Source organism: Sceloporus undulatus, chromosome 5 (assembly GCF_019175285.1).
Source record: "Sceloporus undulatus isolate JIND9_A2432 ecotype Alabama chromosome 5, SceUnd_v1.1, whole genome shotgun sequence".
Classification (NCBI taxonomy): Eukaryota; Metazoa; Chordata; class Lepidosauria; order Squamata; family Phrynosomatidae; genus Sceloporus; species Sceloporus undulatus.
The window spans coordinates 85,417,847-85,445,180 of record NC_056526.1 but is presented as its reverse complement, the minus strand read 5'-3'; the positions used below and the strand labels follow the sequence as shown (position 1 = coordinate 85,445,180).

The following is a 27,334-nucleotide window of genomic DNA, read 5'->3' as shown; positions in this document are numbered from 1 at the left end:
GTCAAGCTTTGGCAGCCATGAACTTTTAAAAAGATGAAATAACTGTGTACTTTTTAGGGGGAAAAAACAAGTGATTGTTGTTGCTGTTTGGCTTCAGGTCATTTCCTACTTATGGGATTAGTAAAGTGAACCTATCATGTTTTTTTCTTGTCAAGATTTGTTCAGAGAAAGTCTGCCTTTGCCTTCCTGTGAGGTTGAGAGTGTGACTTGCCCAAGGTCATCCAGTAAGTTTCCACCGCTGAGCCGAGATTTGAACCTTGGTCTCCAGACTCCTAGTCCGGTGCTCAGACCACTACACAACACTGTGTCTCTACAAGTGATTAGTTAATTTTAATCAATTCCTTTCCCCAATATGAGAGTACAACCTAGCTACATTATTATTGTACCTGTATGAGTGATAACTTCATCACTTTTGAGAATGTGATCTATTAAACGTTGGAGGAAGAATATGGATTCAGAGATTGCTCTTGCTCTGCTTTGTCCTGTTGCCTTGCATTCTGCTGTGACTGTTTAGGCAATGGGAGCAGTGGCGTTCCACATTGGGATGTCACCCAGTGTGGGGTTGGCATTTTAGGGGTGGAGCTAAAAAGGTGTGCCCCAAACTCCCTGTCCCACATGGCTTTACTCATGAGTAAAGCCGTGTGAGCCAGGAACGTGGGGGGGGGGGGCACCGGGCCTTCCAAGTAAAGCCACACAGGGTAGAGATGGGAGACGCCTCTCTGCCATGCACCATAGGATACCAAAATAGGCCTTCTCGCTTTAGGGGAAAGAGGCACCTCAGGGTGCTGGAGACTGTTGAGCGCCCTTATCATCTCCACAGGTGTGCTCATGCTTTCCCTCCTTTCTCCCTGCATGTGCCCTCTCCCCCCCCCCCATTGTTACTTGTTGTGTGCCTTTCCGCAGGCCTCCCCCCTTAGCACCGGCAATCATTTGTTCAGTGGATTTTTTGTGTGAAAGCAATGCACGCACAAGCAAACCCCCTTGCCATGTTTGGGGAGCCGCCAGGTGTCACCCCTCCCCTTATGGGGTGTCACCTAGTCTAGTCCGCACACCCCAGTGATGCCACTGAATGGGAGGAAAGTGTGCTTTGTATGTCAGGCCAGCAGCCTCTGGCACTGAGATGTCTATTTTTTAAAGTAACAAAGCTTTATTTTGATTACTTCTGAGAAATGCAGAAATTAAGTGTTATTTCCTTTTAAAAATGTAGCTGTAACACTAACAAACTAGTTTGTTTATTTCTACTATCAAGGGAACCTTGACAACTAGCAATAATTTAAAATAGTTCCTTACCCTGAAACGCTGCGTCTGTAAAGTTAATATACCACACTCTGAGGTTGTCAAATATCTTAGACTAAAATCATCTAATGTCTTAGATTATTGTACCATTAAGTTACAACAAAGTAGCATAACTCCATATCAGATGTTGGAATATCCAAAATGGCCTGTCCCCTGACTTGCTTCTTACTGAAAGGATGGGAGGGAGTTTTGGTGATATTAATCCTATAGTGTGAAATCGAAGGCTTTCATGGCCGACATCCATAGTTTTTTGTGGATTTTTCAGGCTATGTGGCCATGTTCTAGAAGAGTTTATTCCTGACATTTTGCCAGCATCTGCTGCGAAACTGGCATGATAGAGAGTAGAGTATATATATGTACTCTGTGACCCTGGGTGGGGAGGAGTGATTTCCAGACACTACAGTCTGGGATAGCCAGAAAAATCAGCAGTAGCAGAAAATGTTACAGTATAAACCTCTTGGGCATATAATGCTATTTGAAAATACTGAAATTGTGGACCATGCCAAAAGCTATCAGGTCACTATGCGCAGGGAAGCCATTGAAATTCACAAGCACCTGGACAACTTCAACAGGAAAGAAGAAACCCTTAAAATTAACAAAGTTTGGCTACCAGTCCTGAAAAACACTAAAACCAAGACCCAGCAGAATGCAAATGAAAACCACCCAAGATCAGAGGTTTTCCCAGCAGACAATGATCACTAATAAAACCATACAACAACAGAACATTCAACAACAGAACAATACACAGATTAAGATGGAAATCACTTCTCTCTACCCAGGGTCACACAGTATATATATACCCCTCTCTCTTCCATGCCAGCATTCTCTGAAGATGCCAGCCACAAATGCTGGCGAAACATCAGGAACAAACTCTTCTAGAACATGGCCACATAGCCAAAAACCCCACAAAAAACTAACCCTATAGTAACTGAGGCCTGGTACATACTTTTGGTAATGTCCAGGCTGGCAGTGGCCTAATTTCCTCCTGAGGGAACCCACAGCCGCCAAATCATGTGGCTTCCCTGTGCAGGAAAAAGAACCTGGAAAAAACAGGTACTTTTTAAGCCACAGGGGTGGCTTAATAAGTGCGCCACTGGTGCACTCATTATGTAAGCACCATGCAGCAATGTGCAGACACTGCACGGTGCTTACATAACAATGGTGGCGCCCGTGTACACAGGGTGCCACCATTGTTACGCTGCCTGAATGTACTAGGGTTAAGGACTGTGCGGTTGCCGCACAGTTCCTAACCTTAGAATCAGCACTGGTATGCCGCTTATTGATGATATGTACCATGCCTGAGATATGGATTTCCATTTGTATAGGGAGGTATATGGAGGTGCAAAAGGTGACTGGGATTTGTTCTGCATCTGAGCCACCCTGTTGTGATTCATGTTGACTGCACAGAGGCTGTCCTTGTATGCCTGACTATGCTTTTTTATACTGGGCTTTGGTAATAACAAAAGATAGATTAGCCTAAGTGTGTTCAGTGACACAGCATCATCATTCTGCAATGCAAAGGTCAGTCAATTAGAACACTTAACTGTATCTAAAGAGCTTGTGTTTTCCATCACCTATAATTTATTCTTGACCACAAGGTAAAACACTTTAATTCTCTAAGAGCTTGTATAAAGTTATGGTGATTATTTTTCTTTGTGGGATTAGTGGGTGCCTAAATATTGTCATATTTCTTTCTAGTTGCCAACATAGGCTGTTGTATTTGTCAGAATGGCCATGCTTTCAATTAAAATCTAAACCTTTTTAATTACAATTGGGCTTTAAACATCCTTGGCTGTAATGATACTAGGTTCTTTCATCCATTTTTGTGTTCTAATCCATCACTACAATACTATTGTTGGGAGAAGGCAATTAAAAACCCCTTAGAGTTTTTCCTGTGTATGTTAGCATTGCTTATTTATTGTATTTATTTATTAACTGTGTCTACATGGAACATATTGCAGATGTTCTCTCAGTGGTTCATGCACAAATATACCTTTAAAAATGCAACATAAATAAATCATAGATGCACCTTTAAAATGCAATATAAATCAATCTAAAATGCTGAAAATGCTAAATCTATCACTCACTACCTTAACTGCAGTAAATATGACATGTGGGGACTGTCTGCAGAAGTGGAAGGCTCACTGCCCAAGGGAGGGCCTTCTCCCCACCACTACACCACCGCCTTGCACCACTACAACTAATAGTCAAAAGTCTTAATGCTGATGATCCTCTCACTACTTTGCACTATGTCCCTCACGACCAGAGTGTGAATCCCTGTTCAGCCATAAAATCCTATTGGGTGTCCTCTCAGCCTCAGAGGAAGGCTATGAAAGGTTTGCCTTAGGATCATATAAGTCAGAAATGACATGAAGATCCACAACACCAAAATATTGCTATTGCATTTATGATGGGTGTGTGAATGCCTTTCAATTTACAGCAACCCCATGAAAATTTCATAGTTTTTTTCTTAGGCAAGGAATATTCAGAGGCAAAGTTTTTTTGTAGGTTTTTCAGGCTATGTGGCCATGTTCTAGAAGAGTTTATTCCTGATGTTTCGCTGGCATGGAAGACAGTTGGGTGTGTGTGTGTGTGTGTGTGTGTGTGTGTGTGTGTGTGTGTGTATACACTGTGTGACCCTGCATAGGGAGAAGTGATTCCCATATTAATCTGTGTATTATTCTGTTGTTGATGGCAAGGCCTCAGGGTGGGAGGATATGCAAAGAGGATTAGTGTCTGTTTAATTAGTGATCATTGTCTGCTAGGAAACCCCCCTGACCTTGGGTGGTTTCTTATTTGCATTTGCTGAGTCCTGATTTTGCTGTTTTTCAGGACTGGTAGCCAAACTTTGTTCACATTGTTATGTGATTTCAAGTCACTTCTTATTTACAGTCAACATGAGATCCCTGGCACAGATGGGAATGGGTAGAAATTGAAGTTCTGGTGTTAAAGCCACCTCACTTAGAAAAACCATACTTTCTCATCCTCCCCCTCTTCTCATCTTGAGATTTCTCTCCCCACCTGGAGAACTTGGGAAGCAGAGCCATGTTATCTGTGTGTGAGGATGGCAGGAAGACTTCTCTACCACAAGAGATCATGGAATTAGAGAGGGTGAGAGCCGGCCCTTTGTACATAGTCAATCAGCTGCTGTTTTCACTGATATCTTTGTTCACCTCATTTTGGTTTGCCTCATGTCTGGGCTTTGAAACAACCTCTTTTCTCAGGCTGATTTGAATCCTTGAATCTGAACATCAGACTCATTTATGAGTCTTAGGGCCTGTACAGACAGGCCAAAATAAAGCTGCATTGGGACACTTGGCAGTATGCTGTTTAAATGATGCATGCATCCTAAGAGGCCAGAAGCTGCGCCAAAGCTGCACTCCAGTCCTTAGGACGGGGGCATGGGTTTGGTATGGCTTCTGGCCTCTTAGGGCGCATGCATCATTTAAACAGCATGCCTCCAAAGTGACCCAAAGCAGCTTTATTTTGGCTTGTCTGTAAGGGCTCTTTTTTATCATTAAGACTCTTGAATCTGTGTTGCATGCACATCTTTCTGTTTAGTGTGCTGTATTAGTATTATTATTATTATGTGCTTTTGATCTTTTAAATAGTATTAGTTTTACAGGTAGTCCAATAATGTTTTAATCTTGATTTTTTTTCCTATGTTTTAGCTACATATGGTTTTGTTTGTATTTCTTTCCATTTGTAAGTCTCCTTAAATCCCTGTCATGGGGAAAAGGCAGAGTATAAATAAAGAGATGGATGGGTTAAACTGAGTCCTATTTCTGCAGAATCCTGCTCTTGAAAAGGCATTTCAGGCACCCCCTTTCAAAGGATGAGAAGTGGCTTTTACCAACTCCTCCTTAGGCCCAGCAAAGGGCCTACAGTAGAAAGAATCAGTTTAAAATCTCCTTTCCATTAGCAGGGGCTTTCACTGCATCAAATACCCTTTCATGAACAGAATGGTACCCTCAAGGTCTAACTCACAGCCTTTCACAGAATTGAAATGTTTGTTAATTTTGTTAATAGCAAAGGTAGAACATCAAGTATGTCCTTTTGGATATGGACTCAAAGAAATGTAAATCTAAAATGAAATGAATGCCATTTCTGGAAGCAAAGTTTTTGCTTTATGTTAACTAAAATACACACCTCTCAGGACCTTCACAGTACACACCGAGACTCCATTATCCCCCAGAAAAGTGTCAAAAAGCCATCTGTAAATTTCCAATGACGATCTCATATAGTACTCTTCAACAGATTAAGGAAGCCATATGTGAATGTGCAATTCTGTTTCAAAATGAAGTAAGATCAGCAAAGTCTTGTGGGTGTTGTTATTCATGAGACAAATGATGTGGAAACAAGATGGCATTACTGACGCCTTAGCTTAAAGGTTCTGTGTTCAACTACTTCCAACAGAAGTACACCATAAATCCTGTCAATCTCATAAAGACTTAATTTGGCAGCTAGCTGTTTTCAAAGCTTCCAAAACAACGCAAAGATATTTGTTTAAAACAAAGTTCTTTGGTATGTTGAAATATATTTCAAGTCCAGCACAGCGTTATTAGGCATACTTAACAGTCACTGATTTCAGAACTGTTCACTGGATAATGGCCATCTTTACAAACTTTGCAGAGGCATAGTTTCAGTCACCCAATCTTCACACAAAATACCTTCCTTCTGTTATCCAGACTTTAGTAGTACCTGAACTTAGGGTCTTCTGTGAGTCAGTGGCCGGTTACAAACCGGCATTTGGGACGTCCGGAGGACGTCCCATTTTTAAAAAGGGGCGTCTCTTCTAGACGCCCCTGGGCCTAATACGGACTCCGTCCGTACAAGATGGCGCTGGCCCTTCTACATGGCCGGCGCCATCTTTGCGTATCAGACGCGTCGCGTCCGTACGCGTCGCGTCCTTTGTGACGTAGCGAGTGCGCCCCTGGCGCCTTGCTACGTCGCAAATGCGACTCTAAAAGAAGCTCCATTTTGGAGCTTCTTTTTTGGTCTGCAGGGGAGCCGCGCCGTGTGGAGGCTCCGGCTCCCCTGCGGACTAACCGGCGGCGGCGGCAGACCGCCGCAAAGCGGCGGTTTGTATCCTGCCAGTGTATGCATTTGTGTTTGGAATGCACGGCATCACAACTCCCTTTCCCTTACCCTTTCTGTTATCTCCCTGATCAGATAACTCCAGGCATGGATTGTTGCAACAGGCTGGAATAGTTCTATGTTGGATGACTTAAAACTGGGGGAAATAGCAATTATTAAAGCTGAACTTATGTGATAGGCAAGAAAATATAATACAGTCGGCCCTTCTTATACACGGATTTTTTATACACGGATTCAAGCATCCACAGTTTGAAAAAGTTTTTTTAAAAGTATAAATTTCAAATATCAAACCTTGATTTTCCATTTTTTATAAGGGACACCATTTTGCTATGTCATTATATTTAATGGGACTTGAGCACACACGGATTTTGTTATCCACAGGGGATCTTGGAACCAAACCCCAGCGTATAACAAGGGTCTGCTGTAAAGGACTATATTAGTTGCATGGATGGAAAGAATATTTGAACATTTTAGGGGGAGAGGAAAATATGTTTGTCAATTGCTGAGAAACTCTGATAGGAAGAATACTGGAATGACAAGAAATCTTCACACCTCAGGGCTTATTCTACACCAAATTTGCACAAAGTTGTTTTTAGCATAAATAAAGTATTTTCTACACAAAAACAAGCCATTTCTGTGCAGAATACTATTTTCTGCCAGAAAATGCTATTTTCTGTACAAAACAACCACATGCAAATTTTGCACAAAATAAATGGCAAATTGCAAATAGTCTTTAACAGTTTTCAACAATTTCCTCCAGGGAGAAGAATGCTGCTAAAATTACTCACTGCTTCCTTCAAGAAAAAAAATTAGCAAAGAATTGCATCCCTAGTCAAATCCACCGGATAGAGAGTGGAGTGAACAAAAAAATTATTTAGGTGGGCAGAATCCTTACTCAAAGGACAGTGCATTCATTTTGCCTCTCACATAGATAAATTCTTGGACACACTGCTGAGGGAGCAGCATTCCTAAACCACAACCACCCAACCAACTTATTTACTTAATCTTTTGTTTACATTTGGTGTAATATATGAAGCAATGTCTTTCCATGTGTTCTGCTTCTGTGTTAAGAAAGGTCTTTTCTTTAATTGTATCTGTAAGTATGTTTTAAAATTATCATCGGATTAGTATGCTAGATGGTTTTTGTTGCTCTTTATTTTGTGATATACAGTTGGCCCTCCATAAGCATGGATCCTTTGTCCATGGATTCGTGCATCTGTGGCTTGAAAATATTAAAAAATATATATAAATTCCAAAAAGCAAAGCTCAATTTTGCCATTTTATATAAGGGACACCATTTCAGTACACCATTGTATTTAATAGGACTTTGAGCATCCACAGATTTTGCCATGTGTGTATGTATTTTGCAATGAAATTGCATAAATATATAGATGCTAATTTCACTTGAGAAAGGCCATTTACCCAAAATTAAGATGGTTTACAGCTTTGAAGTCACAGATAAAAAGGAAGTTATTTTCCTGAAGAAATAACTGTGGTTTTAATTATCCAAAACAATTACATATTTCATTTTTGTAGGCAATATCGCTTGATGGTCAATGTGCCATTTGGGATATATTGTTAATCAATACAATTCTTTTGAGCCGATGCCAAAAGTAAATGATACTCTGCTGGGTACCTTGAAATCAACCTGGAGTGCAGTTGAAATATATAGGAATACAGTAATTCTTTTGGCTTTTGTTGTCTCATGAACAAATAAAGAATCCAATATTAGATTATTTGTACTTGACCCCACTCCTTCTAAAGATAACAGCAAACCTACTTCTGACTTCACCAAGTGCATATCACAGTGACCTGTGATGTGACGCTTTTGTTCAGCAGCTATAATGTTCTCTGAGGGCTTTTCTCCCTCACTGTCTCTTAATAAAAGGTACATATTTGAACCAACAAGAAGAAAATAGTTGTATTGTTAGCCCATCTGGAGCATAAAAATAAAAGATAGATGCACTGATGCTTTTTTCTTTTCTTTTTTTTAAAGGATTCTTTTCACCATGGAAGACTCCAAAGCCTGTAAGTTTTCTTGGAAAAATTATTTGTATATGTGACCATGAACATAAGGTGCTTTTAAAACTCATCCTTTTCAGTTGGATAGAACTGACTATGTGCTTAACTCTTTCCCGCCAAAAACAAGCAGACTTACTTTGGCTGGGTTGTGTATGATAACAATTTCTTTATTTTTATGTTGCCATGCTATCTATAAGTACTTGAAAATATATGTCACAAGACTTAATGAGGATAATTTGTGAATATGCACAATTAGGAATTATCATTTATCCTTACCTCTTAAGGATTTTAATCCTATCTCAAGTCCAAGTAGGCATGCTTATGAGTGCAGCCTACTAGGACAGATTTAAGTCCTAAACAATTACCGTAAGCATAAGAAACATGACTTCAGTTTTAATATTCAACACAGTTACTGAAGTTGTCAGCTTTCCTGTCGGTTCCAACATTTAAAGTCCCTTTTTAGATCTTTTAATGACCAGCTCCCACTTTGCAAAACTTTCTTTCAGATGATGTTAGACAGTTAACAATGTTGCTTTCTTTCCAGCACCTCCTGAAAGCATTTTTATTTACTTGCTTGAAGATAGCTCGTGATTTAATAGCTGGTTTTAATGTGTGTGTGTGTGTGTGTGTGTGTGTGTGTGTGTGTGTGTGTTGTCTGTCTGTCGTATATATATATATCATTGAACACTAGTCAGAGGTGGAAACCATGTGGCCTTCAATATGTGTTGACCTGCAACTCCCAGTATCTCCCAATGCCTATGCTGGCTAGTTATGGACTGTATGATTCTCACCGCTGATGTAAATAAAGAACTGTGTGGTTACAAAGAAAAAAGTCCTGTTGGAATTAGTGTGCTTATCTGCGGCTAAATGAACATTAGCCCTATCTGGATAGAACCATGAAAATAAGAAGCTAATAAGTTGCCTTCCTTAACCAGGGCATTCAAGAGCACCTAACTGCATTTGATTAAACCACTATCTTTGCTTTGCTCCAAGAATAAATATATACTCTCTTTTCTTGATAAGTTGTTGTTTTTGTTCTTGTTGTGTGCCTTCACATTGTTTATTACTTATGGCAACCCAAAGGTGAACCTATCATGGAGAGGATTTGCCTTTGCCTTCTTCTGAAACCAGGAGAGTGTGACTTGCCCAAAGTCACCCAATGGGTTTCGAGTGCTGAATGGGACACGAAACCTCGTTTCCAAAATTGTAGTCCTGTGCTCATACAACTACACCACACTGCCTTTGCCTTCCTCTGAAGCTGAAAGAGTGTGACTTGCCCAAGGTCACCCAATTTAGAGCAAAGTCTAAATACTTTTCAAATGGTGAGTGGAACATGTAGCCCAGATATAATCCTCTTTAATAATAATAATAAAATTCACAAGGTGAATTTTCCCATGGAATGCTAATTTATTTATATTCAGGTAGCTCCAAATGCATTTCAGAGCAAAATGCCTCATCATTGTCCATGCTGGCTAGAGGCTCTGAGACATACAGCAGATAATGGTAAGGTGAGACCACTCAAGCATAAGGAGTGTACATCTTGCCAAGGAAGACCCCACAGACAACACCCCTCAAAATGGAATCAGCCCTGTAGTGTTTCATATAATTGTGGCTGATTGGTTCCATATTAAGAGTTGTTCCTACAGTTGCTGGCATACTGGAGAGTTCATCCAACTGGGTTAATTATACAGTCATTGTAATCTTCATATAACACAAGGGCAAATGAAATAGCATGAGTGTAATTGTTGATTGTGGCATTTATCAACTGCATGGCTTTCCAAATAAAATGATTATTTGTGTGCAGTTCTATAAACTCAGCTAGCAGTCACACAACAACCAGCTTAGCAGATACCATCAGGGATACCATCAGAGTAGAGCTTTGGAGCAGAGGAGAGGGTTCCCACAGCCAAATTAGCAAGAAGGCAACCTTTGGCAGGAAGGCCCATCTAGAACAAGAGCTACATGTGTTATAGGTTATATATTCATACATATGCTAGCAATCCTCTTCTCCTTTTTGGAATGAAGTGGAAAGACTGTTTCCTGTCTTCTCCCCCAAGCATGAGCAAGGAAAGGCTCTTCTTTATTGGAATATGTGAGGGGAGGAGCAGGTACCAACAGGAAAACAATACCCTGTATGAATTTGGTGGGAAATCTGCCAAAGAGACATGTTGGCAGTAGATGGGGAGATGAAGTTTCAGGGCTTTCCTGGGATGTGGAATATAGCCCCTGGACCACAGTCTGTCCACCCTTGATCTAAATACAGGAACTCCTAGCAGACCAATAAGCCTAATTAAGTTAACTATGGGCCTGTACAGACAGGCCAAAATAAAGCTGTTTCAGCTCACTTTGGAGGTATTATGTTCAAATGATGCACGCATCCTATGAGTCTGAAAGCCACACCAAAGCTACGCTCTAGTCCTTAGGACTGGAGCGTGGCTTTGGCACGGCTTCTGGCCTCTTAGGACACCTGCATCATTTAAATAGCATACCTCCAAAGTGACCCGAAGCAGCTTTATTTTGGCCTGTCTGTACAGGGCTTACACCACTGTATTGATAGCCCTCATCACGTTTATTCTACATGATTTCTCATGAAGGCCCACTATGACAAAAGGGTTACAGAGTGACTCAGGAATTTACCATATGAGCCCAGTTCCCATTGTGCGCGCACTAAGAAGGGGAACCAGATACATACCATTTGGGATCATTCTGTCTTACACATCTCTGCAATTGCATGACTAGACCCTTGTGCACTCCTCCATAGCCTTCCTGCCCTATGCCTTACCCAGTGTGCCTTTCTGGGTTGCTGTGTTTTTTAATCCAATTCCAGGTGTACTAATATGATTTTAAAAATAAAATAACATGTTTTTAAAAAAAAAAAAAGAATCATGTTTGAGAATAGTGAGGGTGGGGGAGACCGAGGGAGAGGAGAAGACACTGACACCACATGACTGCCCAACACTGGAACTGTCACATGAGAAACTTAATCACATCTGAGGGTTAATGCTACAAGAGCACATTTGAGACTTCGTGACAGGTTTTCCCTGTCAATGACAAGGGGCACTTTAACAACACTTGGAAGGCAAGGCAGTAATGAGATGGAGACACTGTTATATGATAAGTACCACCAAAGGCATCGTTGAAAGCCACATATGCTAAAGTCCTTAGGTTTCTTTTTTTGTCAAGTTGGAACTGACAGATCTCAATTCGGACATTAACAAAACAGTGAGAGGGGAAAGCACAAGTTCCTTACCAGCTTTTTTTTTTCATTGTTGTTGTTTAAAGTTCTGCTTTGCCCAGGTTTTTCTAATATTAACACTTTAGCTGGATGTTGGATGGTAGACCCACTGTTACCAATAAAAAACATATATACTATGTGTGCTGCATAGTCATGATCTTTCTTCAAACAGGATTTGTAGGTTTTCTTAGTACTTTAAGGCAAATTCTGGAAAAGCCCAACTTAATCCTAGTGGTATCACCATAAAGATTTCTACATTTTGATGTTGTGAGCACCTTTTGAGTGGCAACAAAGTGATCAGATGATTTTTGGTCCAGATCAGTTTCCCATGTTTTCCTTCATAAGCCTATTCCATTCCATTTCTCCATTAAACTTTGGGATTTTGGAGTGGAGGGATGTAAAGTTAAAGATATAGCTGTGTTAGTCTGTAGAATCAGTATGTAGAAAGAACTTGTAGCATCTTTGATACTAATTGAAAGGAAGAGATCCGCAGCATGAGCTTTCATAGGCTTCAGTCTACTTCCTCAGGAATGTAAATATTTACCTTATGAAAATATATACACATATTTATTTGCTTTATGGTTTAAAAGGTTGATTTTATAATATTTTATGGTAAAATTTGAAATTTTATGTGCAGTTTATAGTGCACTGCATATTTTTATACACATTATAGTAAAATGTGCATTTTATGTACATTTTATTGTAAATTACAGTTTTATGTGAATCTTCGTACAATTTAAAGCCCAAAGCCTCAATGCAAATTTCAGACAAGTACAACACTTAAAAGATCGTTGAGTTCTAATGAACACTGTCATTCAGATGACACAAATGAGAATCAAAGAAAATGAATGAAAGCCAAGAAAACTCTTGAGGAACACTACTGTTAGTGTCTATGACAGTAGCTTTGCCCTCAAGTAGTCTGGAAACTGTTTTCATGTCTTTTATTAGATATCTTTATTTTTAAGCATTGAAAGAATGTGTTCCTCTCCACATATACACATGAGCATTCCAGATCATTTATGTCACTTTAAAATGAATAAAAAGGTTGACTTTTCCTGGCCCTTTTGGCTTTGCTATACCTTCCAATAACATTTTCAAAAACATAAGGCTTTTTGTATCAATGAAAAGAATGATGAGGAGGAACAGGCAAGATGATGGTCCAAGACAAACAGAAATAACCCAGTTTGAGACTGCTTTAACTGTACTGGCTCAGTGCTAGAATCCTGGAGATTGTAGTGTATTGTGGCACTGGAGCACAAAAAAAACCTAAATGTCTCACAAAACTACTTTTCCAGAACTCCCTACTATTGAACCGGGGCAGTTAAAGCAGTCTCAAAAGGAATTATTTCTGCAATGTGTTTTGGATTGATGCTTACAGTTTGTAACAATTCTGCTCCGTTTTCAAAAATTAGCTTATGAAAACAGAGGGAGGAGCAGAAAAAGTGAAACAGAAAAAAATGTAAGCTAGGCAAGGAACTGAGTATCCACTTTCTTTTTCCTTCCCATTTCTTCTGCACTTAAAATTGTTTCTTCCCATTTAAAACTGATAAATCTTTGTTAAGCACATTTGTATATAGCATGCACCTTGCCTTGGGGTTTGTTTAGTCATTTGTAAAAGAGAACATAAAACCATATTGTGAACTAGCAGGAGACAATCAGGAGGGGGGGATGAATACTTGCAGATGAGCAATGGCTCATCTGACAACAAAATGCCTCTGTGTTATTATGGGATCTGACTATAGCTGCATTCTCTTTTCATTAGAGAAAGATAAAACAGATTGATTCCAATATATAATGGACTGTGTTCCTAAAAGAATGTTTCCAGCTATTTTTCATGGGTGCTCACTTGTAACAAACAAAAGGTAGTCGGGCCATCTTGCTTATCTTTATGTCATTGTTTGTGTTGAAGTTTCTGGTTTGTTTTAATTATCTATGAAAAATCTAGTATTTTCTCATTAAAGTGATACCAAGAGCTGTATGACTGGTTCCTCTCCCTCACTTGCTGTCTCTCTCTCTTTCTCTCTCTCCTTCCTTCCTTCCTCCCTTCTTTCTTTCTTTCTTTCTTTCTTTTTTTTGTTTGTTTGTTTGTTTCATCTGAATTTGTACCCTGGTTTGATTTATCTGTTATTTCTTCTAATAATGGAAAGTAAACCAGGCTACTATATAATCTAGTCTGAAATTCCTACGCTTTCCCCTTTTACATATTTCATTAATGCATTAAGAAAAGTGTGTACTATACAAGCTCAGGTCTAATCCTATTGTTACTCCCAAGTAGAGCAGAACAGTTGGAAAGGGTTTCTACTCATTGTATTTGTGTAACTGTTGACTTGCCACATTCCCATTGATTGTTGTTGGACTCTGCTGGGGCTATGCAGGTGCCTGGACCAGTGCCTGGGTGTTGTCATGGGCTATATGAAGGCCAATGAGATGAATTCTGCTAAGACAGAAAGACTTGGTAAACCAATTGGGTAACCACCCTGACATGAACGAGGTTGTAGTACTCCTGAGGAAGCAAGTGTGTAAGTTGGGAGAGGTTATAGATCTGTTTCTGATATTGGTGGCCTAGGTGAGGAGTTTATGGCTCAGAGTGCTTGAGACCAGCTTCAGCTGATCTGCCAATAGGGTTAACATATCCCCAGTTTAGCTTAACTTTATCTTGACTTTTGGCATTCTACCCAATGCCTGTTTGGATTATTATCTGTCCCAGGTTCTAAGCTTTTATTTGTTAAAAAAAATCTCTAGCCCTTGCACAAGCAGAATTATGGAATAAAATATAGCCGGCCCTCTATATCCACAGATTACTTATCCAAAGATACAACTGTTCATAGCTTGAAAATATTTTAAAATACATATGAATTCCAAAAAGCATACCTTGATTTTGCCATTTTATATGTGGGAAACAATTTCATTATGCCATTGTATTTAATGGATTTGACCATCCATGGATTTAGTTATCCACAGGGGGTTCTGGAACCAAATCCCAGTGGATACCAAGGGCTCACTGTATACAGCCACACAAAACATATCTGCCAAGCCTTTGCATGTGTTCAGCCAGTTGAATTCTCAAATGGTATTAATAGAGATGTGTGTGTGTATGTGTGTGTATGTCACCTGTTGACATGGCTACCTCATGAATTTCACAGGGTTTTCTTAGGCAAGGAATATTCAGAGGTGGTGGTCTCAGTTGCATCCTGTGAAATATACTGTACATTACTTGGTATTCATTGGTGGTTTCCCATTCAAGTACTAGCTGCGGCTGATCCTGTTTAGCTTCCACGATCAAGGTTTCCCATGACATTCTTGCAAACAAGCTTGTCAAATGTGGACTAGACAAGGTAACTGTTACATGGATTTGTAATTGGTTGACTGTCCTGGGGCCAGTGTTATTCAACATCTGTATCAATGACTTGGATGACAGAATTGGGGGCATGCTCAAATTAGGAGGAATACCTAATACTGCAGAGGACAGGATCAAAATTCAAAATGACCTGAATATACTAGAAAGCTGGGCCAAAGCTAACAAAATGAAATTCAACACAGAGAAATGTAAGGTACAGCACTTAGGGCGGAAAAATAAAATGCACAGATATAAGATGGGGGACACCTGGCTGAAGGAGACTACGTGTGAAAGGGATCTGGGAGTCCAAGTAGACCACAAGATGAACATGAGTCAACAGTGTGATGTGGCAGCTAAAAAGGGCAATTCAATTTTAGGCTGCATCAATAAAAGTATGGTGTCTAGATCAAGAGAAGTAATAGTGCCACTATATTCTGCTTTGGTCAGGCCCCACCTGGAATATTGTGTCCAGTTCTGGGCACCACAATACAAAAAGGACATTGAGAAACTGGAGCGTGTCCAAAGGAGGGTGACTAAAATGATGAAGGGTCTGGAAACCATGTCCTATGGGGAATGACTCAGGGAGCTGGGGATGTTCAGCCTGGAGAAGAGAAGGTTAAGAGGTGATATGATAGCCCTGTTTAAATATTTGAAGGGATGTCATATTGAGGAGGGAGCAAGATTGTTTTCTGCTGCTCCAGAGAACAGGACCTGGAACAATGGATGCAAGCTACAGGAAAAGGGATTCCACCTCAGCATTCAGAGGAACTTCCTGACAGTAAGGGCTGTTTGACAGTGGAACACACTCCCTCGGAGTGTAGTGGAGTCTCCTTCTTTGGAGGCCTTTAAGCAGAGGCTGGATGGCCATCTGTTGGGGGTGCTTTGATTGAGATTTCCTGCATGGCAGGGGGTTGGATTGGATGGCCCTTGTGGTCTCTTCCAACTCTACGATTCTCTGATTCTATGATCAGACAGGATCTGATGCCTTTATGGTATACTATAGAGATATACATTTACCAAGACCCATCACATTTCAAGAACAGTCCAACTGAAGTCTGTTTTGCAGAAATTTTTGGAAATACAGCACATAAAATAGCAGAGCATTAGAGTGCAGAAAGAGGATTGTAACCATGCAGGGTAAAACCTGGAATATTGTGATAATATTTAAGATTCCATGGCACCTATTGTTTTTCATGATTTATTTCATGTAGCAATAGTGTGCATTTTTATTACATGTTCAAAAAAAATCGGTACCTTTTTGTTGTGGGTTTTTGTTTTTGTTTTTTTTTAACGTACAATTAGACTTCCCCTGCTGCCTGAAGGTAAAAGCTTCAATTGAATGGGCCAAGACACACACAAAGAGAGAGGAAAAAACTGATAGTAAAAGAGATCCTGACATATAGGCAGGATATAAATATTTAAATAAACAAGCAAGCAAATAGCATTGGGATTTGTTGGGCATGCCTTAGAACAAGATAACAAAATGGAAATGTTAAAGAATTGTCCTCTACTGAACCCTTAATGCCCTGAAACAATCTGTTAACAGAAAAGAACACACAGAATGCCCACCAAATCCACCAGTTACAAGAAACTAGATGGGAGTGGTGCCAGAAGCCACCGAAAAAAATTCCTCAGGAACCACTTTCTTGTGCCATTCCAGGCAAATCATTTAGACTCCAGAAAATGGTCTAACTATCCAGAGGGCCAGATTTCAGCATTGGACTATGACCCTGGAGGGCAGGAGTCTCAGCCATAGAAACCCTTTGGATGACCTTGGCTGCTATCAACCACAGAGGATGGCAATGGCAAACCCCCTCTAAAGAAACATGCCAAGAAACCCCCAACTTTTTAGACAGCCATGCTCATCAAATTCACCAGTAGCACAAGACTTGATAAGAGCAACCCAACAAGCCAGAAAAATCCCATAGAGGCCACTTCTTAGTATTCATTTTGTCCGTTCCCCCCCCCCCCCACACACACACACACACAATTCTGGAAGATGGCCTGTAACCCCATAGGCTCTCAAAAATGATCTCTCTGGGCTATTCAGCTAATCCTATTTTGTCATGTTATTTTCCCCCTCATCTTGCTTTCCTCCTCACTGCTCCCCCTGCTACCAACTAGGAGCAAGAGGGATGGGCATAAAAGATGGAAGCTGCAAGAGAGATGGCCTAAGCGGGAAGGGAGGGTGAGAGATGCAAGCAGTGGAGTGCAGGAAGCAAAGGAGGGGGACATGGTCAAGGTACAAGATGGGCTTTCTTAGATTTTCATATATTGGTACAGTTTTTTCCATCATTAAAAAAAATTATGGTTAAAAATGATAATGATCTATGATAACACAGGGGCAAGCCACACTGTGGAGTAGAGGTCTGAGTGTTGAACTATGACTCTCGAGAACAGGGTTCAAGTCCCTGCTCAGCCATGAAACCACTGGTGACCCTGGGCAAGTTATACTCTCTCAGCCTGAAAGGATGGCAATGGCAAATCCCCTCTGAAGACATATGCCAAGAAAACCCTGCGATAGGTTTACTTTACGGTTACCATAAGTTGGAAATGACTTGAAGGTACACAACTACAATATGAGAATACAATAGCATTAGAAGTGCCTATGCATGACAAGAGATTGTTATTGTTATTTATCATAGCTGTCACTCCTCACAACAACCCTGTGAGGTAGAGAGACAGTGATGGCTAAAGCGCACATGGTAAATTTCATGACCAAACCATGATCTGAAAGTGTTTCTCTGTGTTCCAAGCCCAGAACTATAAACATTGCTCTTGTCTCAGAAACGTAGTTACAAAGGCTGAAACACAGTGGTGGAAAAATGCAATGATTAATGTGTTGATTTTGCATAATCGGGAAAATTAATAATACCCATAATTATAATAATTTGTAAAATATGTAAAGTAGCTCCCTGGATTTGAGGGGCTGGAAAAATACCTGATCGGCACAGCCTTTCCTGGACAGGGATAGTCTAACCAGTGGTTCTCAACCTGTGGGTCATGACCCCTTTGGGGATCGAATGACCCTTTCACAGAGTTCACCTAAAACCATTGGACCAACTGCTACTTCATTGCAGTTATGAAGTAGCAACGAAAAACAATTTAATGGTTGGGGTCACCATAACATGAGGAACTGTATTAAAGGGTCGTGGCATTAGGAAGGTTGAGAACCATTGGTCTAACCTAAGTAATTCATGCCCCTATAACTTCCCAGTCCGACCAGTATGGTCTGTATGGGGCTGCCCTTGAAAATCATTCAGAAGCTACTGGACTGATTTTATTGCATGCAGCACTGGGAACCTTTGTTCTCAATATTTTAAATTTTAAAATTATTTTTTTAATGTTTAATATGTTAAAATATTTAAATATTTAAGTTTTTGATTAAGTACTGTACATCAATACTTTGCCTTGGGTAGATAAAAAAGTTCACCTAACTAGCAGCTAAATATCAACTATATTGAAACTTGTTGAAGTTTTGACATTTGTTCTAGTGTGTATTTCCTGATAGCATAACAATCTAGAATCATCCATCCATCCATCAACCTTTATTAGGCATCTCAATAGACAATATACAACAAACAATACAATACAAAATTAACTAAAATAGTCTGCATGAATACTTTAAAATTTATCATCCTTAAAATCATCTAACACTAAACTCTAACCATTATTTAATTTGTACCAGTTTTTTGTTGCCTCCATTAGAAAATTGGCCATCAATCGTGTAATCTGTACATTACAATCCTCCAATAAATGTACTAAAGTTATATCCGTTAAGCAGTAATTCAATTCCAATAATTTCTTTAGCAATTTCGCTCTCGGTTTTTGATACAGCGGGCAAAGAAATATAATATGTTGGAGAGTATCTGGAGATAGTTCACATATACATATTCGATTTGCAAAAGGGATCCTCAAATATCTACCCCTGGTGACACAGGAAGGGTGAATATTCAACCTTGCAAAGAGGAAAGCTTTCCTCGAAGCCTGAAGGGACAATGATTGAAAGTACTTTGGCATCTCGCCACAATGGGGGGGAATGCCAAATACAGAAGGGGAGCACACTCTGGGAGGAGTGGAATAAGTCATCTTGTAATCCCAACTCAGTAAACAATCCTTAATTGTCTTGAATGCAAAATATGCTCCAGTTATTGATAACAACACTTATTATTTATAAAATACGTAAGCCAGCATGGCCAGCGGCAGGGTGTGTTGTACTCCCAAAAAGTAACTTTTCTAAGCCCTACCTGGATGGAAGTCTCATTGAGCTCTGCATGACTTACTCTTAGATGTTGGATTGCACTGTAAAATATCAAGGTACTGTGTATGCAGCAGCTGGGAGGTGCAGGGAGTTTGGACCCCACTGGGTGACACTTCAGATGAGGATGACACCCAGTCAATCCCTTGTCTTGCCTTCTCCACTGCCATGGCTCTCTCCAATGAGGGAGCCAAAGCACTGGAGAAAGAACAGTAGTGCATGTCCCTTCATCTCCGCCTGTTGCCTCACTTGACTGGTTAACCACCCAGCTCCCAGCAGACCTGGGTGGGCAACTGGGAAGGTGGTCCTTGGCCAGGAGGCAGATGAATGAGAACATGGGAGGGGAGGGGGCAGAGAAGGCCACCATCCCCACGCACAGTCTCCTTCCAGGCACCTACACCAGGTGATACCAGTGCTGGGGACACCATTGCTTATACATAGCTCTGGAAAGACATGACTCATGGGAATACTGCACTACACTCTTATAGTTCTGCTATTCCATTTTAAATGCTCTGGGATTTGCAGTTTAGGGAAGGGCATTTAGAATTCTCAACCAGAGAGCTGTTAGTCCTCACTGAACTACAAATTCCAGAATGCAACAGGAGGCAGCCAGAGCAGGAAAAGTGGAACAGCAGCACTGTAAGAGCATAGTGTGGTAAACTACATAGACTGTCCTTACAACATTTCAATCTAAATCTTGTTTGCTTGATTTTTTATTGTTTATTATAGGTGATGGAACGATGGGAGAATCAAGGCAGTCCTCAGACGAGTTTATCTGCTCCAGCTATACCACAGAATATTCCCTTTCCACCCACCCTTCACAGGAGTTCTTTTCCTGATTCAACAGAGGCCTTCGACCCAAGAAAACCTGACCCATATGAGCTGTATGAGAAATCACGAGCTATTTATGAAAGTAGGCGTAAGTGAAAACTATGGTCCCCCCCTCTGCAGAGCACTTGAAAACTTTAAATATTGGCCTTTACATGCTCCAGAGCTGGCACAGAGGCACTGGTGATTAGAATTCAAAGCAAATCAAACAACAATTCTAATCCTACATTAATGCATTCATGCATGGATCCTAAATTTGCTTTCATTTAAATATGCAACCCATCTAAAATTTCTACTGGCAAATTTAAGTGGAAATGTAGAGGGAGTTGCCCAATAGCCGTGCCTTCTACTTTGTGCCTTTACTCATTTGGTCCATGTACACTGGCATTTTGTTGAGGTTTTTTTGCTCTGAATCTCCACCCAAGTATGCCGAACCATCAGTGCCCATTTATTTTTATATTTCAAAATGATTTAAAACACATGTTAATTTGTTTATGCTTTTTTAATAGTTATAACAGTGAGTTTAAAAATCTAACATTTAGATTTTTACTGATAATATAAAGTGTCCTTTCAATCAGCATGTTATATAGGGTGCCATGTAGACACCTTTAAGTTCCCTAGGGAAAGACTAGACATTACAATGGGAGCATTGTGATAGTAGAAAAGGACAAATGAGGAAGAGACTTGTTCAGGTGGAACTGTGTGGGTATTTACATGAGGCCATGCATGTAAAGAACCAGTACATATCAGAAGATATTTTATTGTTGTGGTGGTTTTTGTTGTTATTGCTATTACTGCTACTTTGGGTTCATTAGCTTTATGGTTTCACCTATCTCTTGTAGAATTTCCAGAGTGTGCCTTCTCTCTATGCACATGACACACCTATGTCATCTTCCGGTCTAAGGAAAATCCATACCTGGACATAATATTTCAATTTTAACAATGCAACTGATATCTCAGATTACATCAGGGGTTCCAGATTTTATTGGACAATAGTATTTGTACCATGTGAGATTTTACATATACATGTCCAACTTGCTTATATGCCCATTGTGGAAGTCTGGAGAGCTTGGAATGGTATATGAGGGAAGCAGAAATGCAGTTGCATTGTTTTTCCAGTTTGCCATTGAGATTCAAATGAAAACCTTCAAAACCTTTTAAAGCAAGTATTCTCTACTTATTTTAAAGCAGTATTTCTAGACTGCTACAGAATGATGGAGTATGGATGAAAAGAATATTCAAAAAATGGTTGGAAAAATGGTTTCTGATGAGAAGAATCTGGACTGATGAGAATTTTCACACTTTGAGACTTATTCTGTGCAAAATTTGCAAGTGGTTGTTTTCTGCATTTTATGTACAGAAAAAACCCTGTTTCCTGCAGAGAAAATTCAGTAACTGATGAGTTATTCTGTGCAAAATCGTCCAAAATGGATGATGTTCATAAAAAATACCTTTTTCTGCACATGATACAGTTTTCCTTTTGCAGAAAATGTTTTTTTCCATTATAGAAAATGCCACTTTCTGTGGAAAACAACCACATAGAATCATAGAGTTGGAAGAGACCACAAGGGCCATCCAGTCCAACCCCCTGCCATGCAGGAAATTACAATCAAAGCATACCTAACAGATGGCCATCCAGCCTCTGCTTAAAGACCTCCAATGAAGGAGACTCCACTACACTCCGAGGGAGTTTGTTCCACTGTCAAACAGCCCTTACTGTCAGGAAGTTGAGGTGGAATCTCTTTTCCCTAGCTTGCATCCATTGGTCTGGGTCCTGTTCTCTGGAGCAGAAGAAAACAAGCTTGCTCCCTCCTCAATATGACATCCCTTCAAATATTTAAACAGGGCTATCATATTACCTCTTAACCTTCTCTTCTCCAGGTTAAATAAACATCCCCAGCTCCCTATGTCATTCCTCATGGGGCATGGTTTCCAGACACCTCACCATTTTAGTCACCCTCCTTTGGACATGCTCCAGTTTCTCAACATCCTTATTATTTGTTTGTTTGTTTATTTATACAGTGCTGTAGATTTTCACAGCGCTGTACATAAAGCGCTTTTTGAATTGTGATGCCCAGAACTGGATACAGTATTCCAGGTGGGGTACATGCACATTTTATGCAAAATAAATACTTAATTGCAAATAGGCTTCAAAAGCTCAGTGGTTTTTGAAGACTTTCTCATAGTGGAAAGAACATTGCTAAAATTACTTGTTGCTTTCTTTGAGAAGAAAACTTGTGAAGAATGTTGTTGTTGTTGTGTGCCTTCCACACAAGTTTCCAACTTATGGTGACCCTAAGGTGACTATCACAGAGTCTACTTAGAAAGATTTGTTCAGATGCAGATTTGCCATTGCCCAGTGGTTTTCCATGGCTGAGTGGAGATTTGAATTCTGGTCTCCAGAGCCCTAGTCCAATGCTCAAACCATTAGACCATGCTGTGCAACACTTATTTTATATTATTTCATATTATATACATATTTATATGTTATATTATTTTAATATTTATATTATATAAATATTTTACATTTTATATTATTATATTATATTATGTATTTATTTTATATTATGATGCCAGAGTTTTGGCTCACAGTGGATTCTTGCAGGGACACAGATTCTCCTCCTCCCCACCACCACCACCAAATCTATTAAATATGCCTGGCCTCAAATTAGTACTGACAGTCTATGTATTTCCTTAAAATTGTACTTAAGACTGTTGGCTTGGACATAAGAGTTACCTAAACATTAGTGGGAAATGGAAGTGAATGTTTTTGATCTCCTGTTCTCAGCTGAACCAGATGAGGAGAGGATAAGAGAAGTGTGTAAACAGCAAGTTCACCCAGGCTCATTTCAGCAATGCCATCCTGTGGTTTAGTGTAATGTTTGGATTCAGCCATGGTCTGTCTCATCCAAGATGGCAGGGCTTCCCTCTAGAGCAGTGGTTTCCAAACTTTGGTGCTCTATTTGTTTTAGACTTCAGCTCCTAGAAGCCACATCCAACTTGGCCAACAGTCATGAATTGTGGAGAACTAAAAGTTGGGAACCACTGCTCTAGAGAATCAATGCTCCCCAGGAACCCAGATTTGAAGTGGGAATAAGATGCTTATGGACTGCAGCTCCCATTGCCCTTAGCCATCATAGCAGGGGTGAGGAAATTTGGGTGTTCAGTAATATATGAAGGAGCACATGATTCCTATTTTTGATGCACAACCTCCATTCGAACTATAAGAGTCTCTCCAACACTACAAAATATGGATCTTCCCCACAGCCCTGTTTCTTTGCTGGATCTCAAAGAAGTATGCAATTAGAGCTATGGATTGCAATCCTGGCATTTCAATGAATCTCCTTGATTTGGTTTACAAATATGCACCAAGAGACTTCAAACAGAAAGTGCAATGGATCTATTCAAACCTGTATCTGGAAAACCTCTCAAGCACAGATTGACTTTTGCCTCTTTTCTGCCTTGTACATCCATAGCTTTAGTGGCAGAAAGGTTATACCCCAGGGATATCCCTTCTGGGAATGACTGTCAGAAAGAATGAAGGAAAGGCCTGTAATTAACAAGAATTCTTTGTTGTAACTCAGCATCTATGCTTAAAAGATACTTGACTTGATCTAACATTTTAAACACAGGGCAGTCCTTTCCCAATAATTGCTCCCCATACGAGAGTCACTCAGCAGTAAATGAAATCTTTTCACAGAGCCTTGCACTTGTTATTCAGCAGGGAGTCTCTTGAATAAAACTACGATAGACAAGTCAAGAAAGTGAAGATTAACTTTGACCTAGTAAGGCAGAAAACACACACATACACTTGTACAAAACCTGAGGGATAAAGAAGGGGTGAATGAGCAAGAGAGATTATAAAACCATCAGACCTAAGGCAAAGAAGGCACTTTTCAATGTTCTTTCTGATATTAAATCTGCAGTCCTATGCACACTTATTTGGAGCATTGAATTCAGTAGGGCTTAATTATGAGCACACATTTATTTATTTATTATTTAATTTATTTTATTCATGCCCGTCTTCCATCACAAGATTCATGTATAGAATTGCATTATGTGTATACTATAAGTACACCATGAGTGTATGAGCCTTCAAATCACCTGTTGACTTCTGGCAACCTCCATGAATTTCATAGCGTTTTATTAGGCCAGGAATATTCAGAGGTAGTTTTGTCAGTTCCTTCCTCTGAAACGTAGCCTACAGCATATTATATTCATTGGAAGTCTCTCATCCATATATGAACCAGAGCTGATCCTGTTCAGCCTCCAAGATTAGACAAGATCCAGTGCCTTTAGGGTATCTGTGGATACAAATCATATTTATATTAGGTATAAAAATCATTCCAAGCCTTAAAGTTAAGCAGAAGGTGATTAAAATGTAGTAGATTTTTAAAATCAATCATTTTTAAAACTCTTACAAAGGGATCCTAAATACTGTTGTTTACCAGGGGAATTCAGCAAAACAGTGCTGTATTATCTTCAGTTTAAATTACTACAGTTTCTGGAGCTGAGGAACCTTCCAGATGAATGCAGACTCCTGTTCTCACCATATCAAACCAGTTTGACTAGTGTAGAGGGATGTCAGGAGTCATAATTCATCAACATATAGTACCCAGGGTTATAGTTATGAGAAGGAGAATGAACGCATTGCCCCCAAAATAAGAATGCTGCTGTCCAATGAAATTTTAGTCGCCAAATTTCTGGCATTGCTATAATTTAAAATTTCACTTGAGCATTTAGAAATAGAGTTTAGGTATCCAAAGGAAAGGGGCAGACATCATTACCAAGAGAATGCAAATACAGCCAGTATAAAAGTTCTAGCTGTGAATTGTTTTCAATTTCTCATTTTCTGCAGTGGTAAAAATTCGGAGTCTGAAGGATAATTTAATGGGGGCAGAATTCTTATCTGGGGAAGGCAAAGACAGGACCGTCCGTACTTTAATAATTGCTTCCCATACGGGATTCACTCAGCTGTAAATGAAATCTTTTCACAGAGCCTTGCACTGGTTATTATTTTGTCCCCCTGAAGCTACAACCTTGGTTCCCCCCAATATACTCCTGTCTACTGATAACACTACCATGGTCCCTCTGGCAGAGTTAGAGTATATTTTCTGGGAGATGTTTGAGTGGAGGTGAAAAAATATCTTTGAGAAATTACCTCTTATTTATTTACTTGGCATTTTTGTTAATTATTTTTCTTTCCAAACTAAAAGTTTTGTTTTAAGCTTCTGTATAAGATAACTTTGATCAGCAATGCAGTACATATGACGAAATATATGTATGTTTCCAATTTTTAAGGTTTTACATTTCAAACCAAAAGTTTTACACATCTAAATACAGGAAGTGAGGTGTCTTTTATTACAGGTGTCTTGTTTAAAATATCTCATTAGAACTATATTTTTAAAAGAGATATCTTTAAAATGTATTAATCCAATATTACTGTTTGAGTGGCAAACAATTGACAGTGATTTGGGGAGTCTTGTGTTGCCATCCCAACTCTTCCCCCTATTTTGCCCAGAAGAGAAATAAAATTATTTGAATATTTAATACCATGCCAATTATGCCAATGGCTTCAGAGACCATACGTTCATACGCAAAGACATACATTATTTAAAACCATTGCCAAGCAAACTTTAAAACTACACAGCCAAATACATTTTTCCATCTTGCTGCAACATGTTGTTTCTATGTTTTCTGGCTATATCAGCTTGTTGTTAATATGTTTTCTGGTTGGTCTACTTAATTGTGTGCAACTTATTACCTTGCCGAGATAATATAGAAAAATTATTCTCTGCACTTAGTTTCAAGAACATTTCTTTGATAACCCCACTGGGGACTTTTATCATTCCTTTCTTCAAAACTAGTCTCCTTTGTATTGAACCCTAATGCGTTCTGTAAATTGAGAGGACTGGAAATTTGGGGCCTGAGGCCTCATCTGCCTCCTAGGATTTGTAGTTTGTGATGGCACCAGAGCTCTTTACAGACAAAGCTAAATATCTCACAGAACTACAAATCCCAGAATTCCCTAGCACTGAGCCACAGCAGTTAAAGCGATGAGAAACTGCATTATATCTGTAGTACAGATGAGGCCCGAGACAAAGAACAAAATACTTGCTTCCTCCATTGCATGTAAAGAAGCCAAATGGTGTGGCACCTGAATCTCATTTCAACATTGGCAACAAGACAGAATCTTCTATCAAATCTGTGGGCTACTTGTTAGAAGAAACATGTTATAAGCAATGCTAACTAGTAACTAGTTAATTTGGGGTAATAAAGATGTAACATTGGCCTGTTACAGACTGCCAAAATAAAGCTGCTTTGGGTCTCTTTGGAGGTATGCTATTTAAATGATGCATGGGTCCTAAGAGTCCGGAGGTTGTGCCAAAGCCACACTCCATTCCTAAGCACTGGAGTGCAGCTTTGGTGCAGCTTCCGGATTCTTGGGATGCATGCATCATTTAAACAGCATACCTCCAAAGAGACCCAAAGCAGCTTTATTTTGGCAGTCTGTAACAGGCCATAGCCTTGTTTCCAAAATAACATAATGCATAAAAATGAAATTATGTAAGTAATTACTTTCACATTTTTACTTGCACAGCTACTTTTATATTTTATTTTGAAATAGCACTTGTATAGGCATTTGGACAGCTATGTTTCAAATTCTAGTCTATTCTTTTACCAGTCTTTAGGGTGTTTCCCCCCACAAAAGCTATCAGAAAGTGAAGGAGAAGTAACAGGCAGTGCAATAACTGATTATGTAGGTTTTCATCTTTGCATCATAGTAATGACAAATGACAACAAGCTACTTCTTAAACACTGTTAATAACAAATTTAAAATTAGCTTTGTCAGCTCTGGACTAAATACATGATATAGAATGGCCAGGGCACTCAAAATGTCAAATGGTAGATCCAGCCTTGAGGGAGTTTCTTTTAAACTTTGTCATACATGTTAATTTCTCCATGTACCTCTCTGGATGTTGACTATTTGTAATTCAATTCAATCACAACATTCAGTCAGACTGCACCACAATGTAAGTTCACCACATTTAACTGATGAAGTCCATAGTTATATGAACTTAGGGCCAGTACAGATAGACCTGAAGGGACGGCTTCTTGACAACTTGGGGGTGTATCATTTAGATGATACACACCCCCAAACCAGCAGGAAGTTGCCTGACCAACCACATGTACATTGGCTTTGCAGCACTCTGGCGGCATGGCGTTCATGTGCCACACACCACAGGAGCACAGAAAAGCC

The 27,334-nt window shown here is 39.7% G+C and overlaps 1 protein-coding gene across 4 annotated transcripts in view; it reads left to right on the top strand.

The window, feature by feature from the left end:
* The window catches only part of MAGI2 (membrane associated guanylate kinase, WW and PDZ domain containing 2), a 782,933-nt gene that overhangs the window by 637,401 nt on the left and 118,198 nt on the right, over positions 1 to 27,334 (top strand). For all 4 annotated transcript variants that reach the window (XM_042468280.1, XM_042468279.1, XM_042468278.1 and 1 more), the window contains 2 exons: positions 8,390 to 8,421; positions 19,975 to 20,164. In XM_042468280.1, coding sequence (XP_042324214.1) covers positions 8,390 to 8,421; positions 19,975 to 20,164 — 222 coding nt within the window. The remainder of the gene's footprint in view (positions 1 to 8,389; positions 8,422 to 19,974; positions 20,165 to 27,334) is intronic.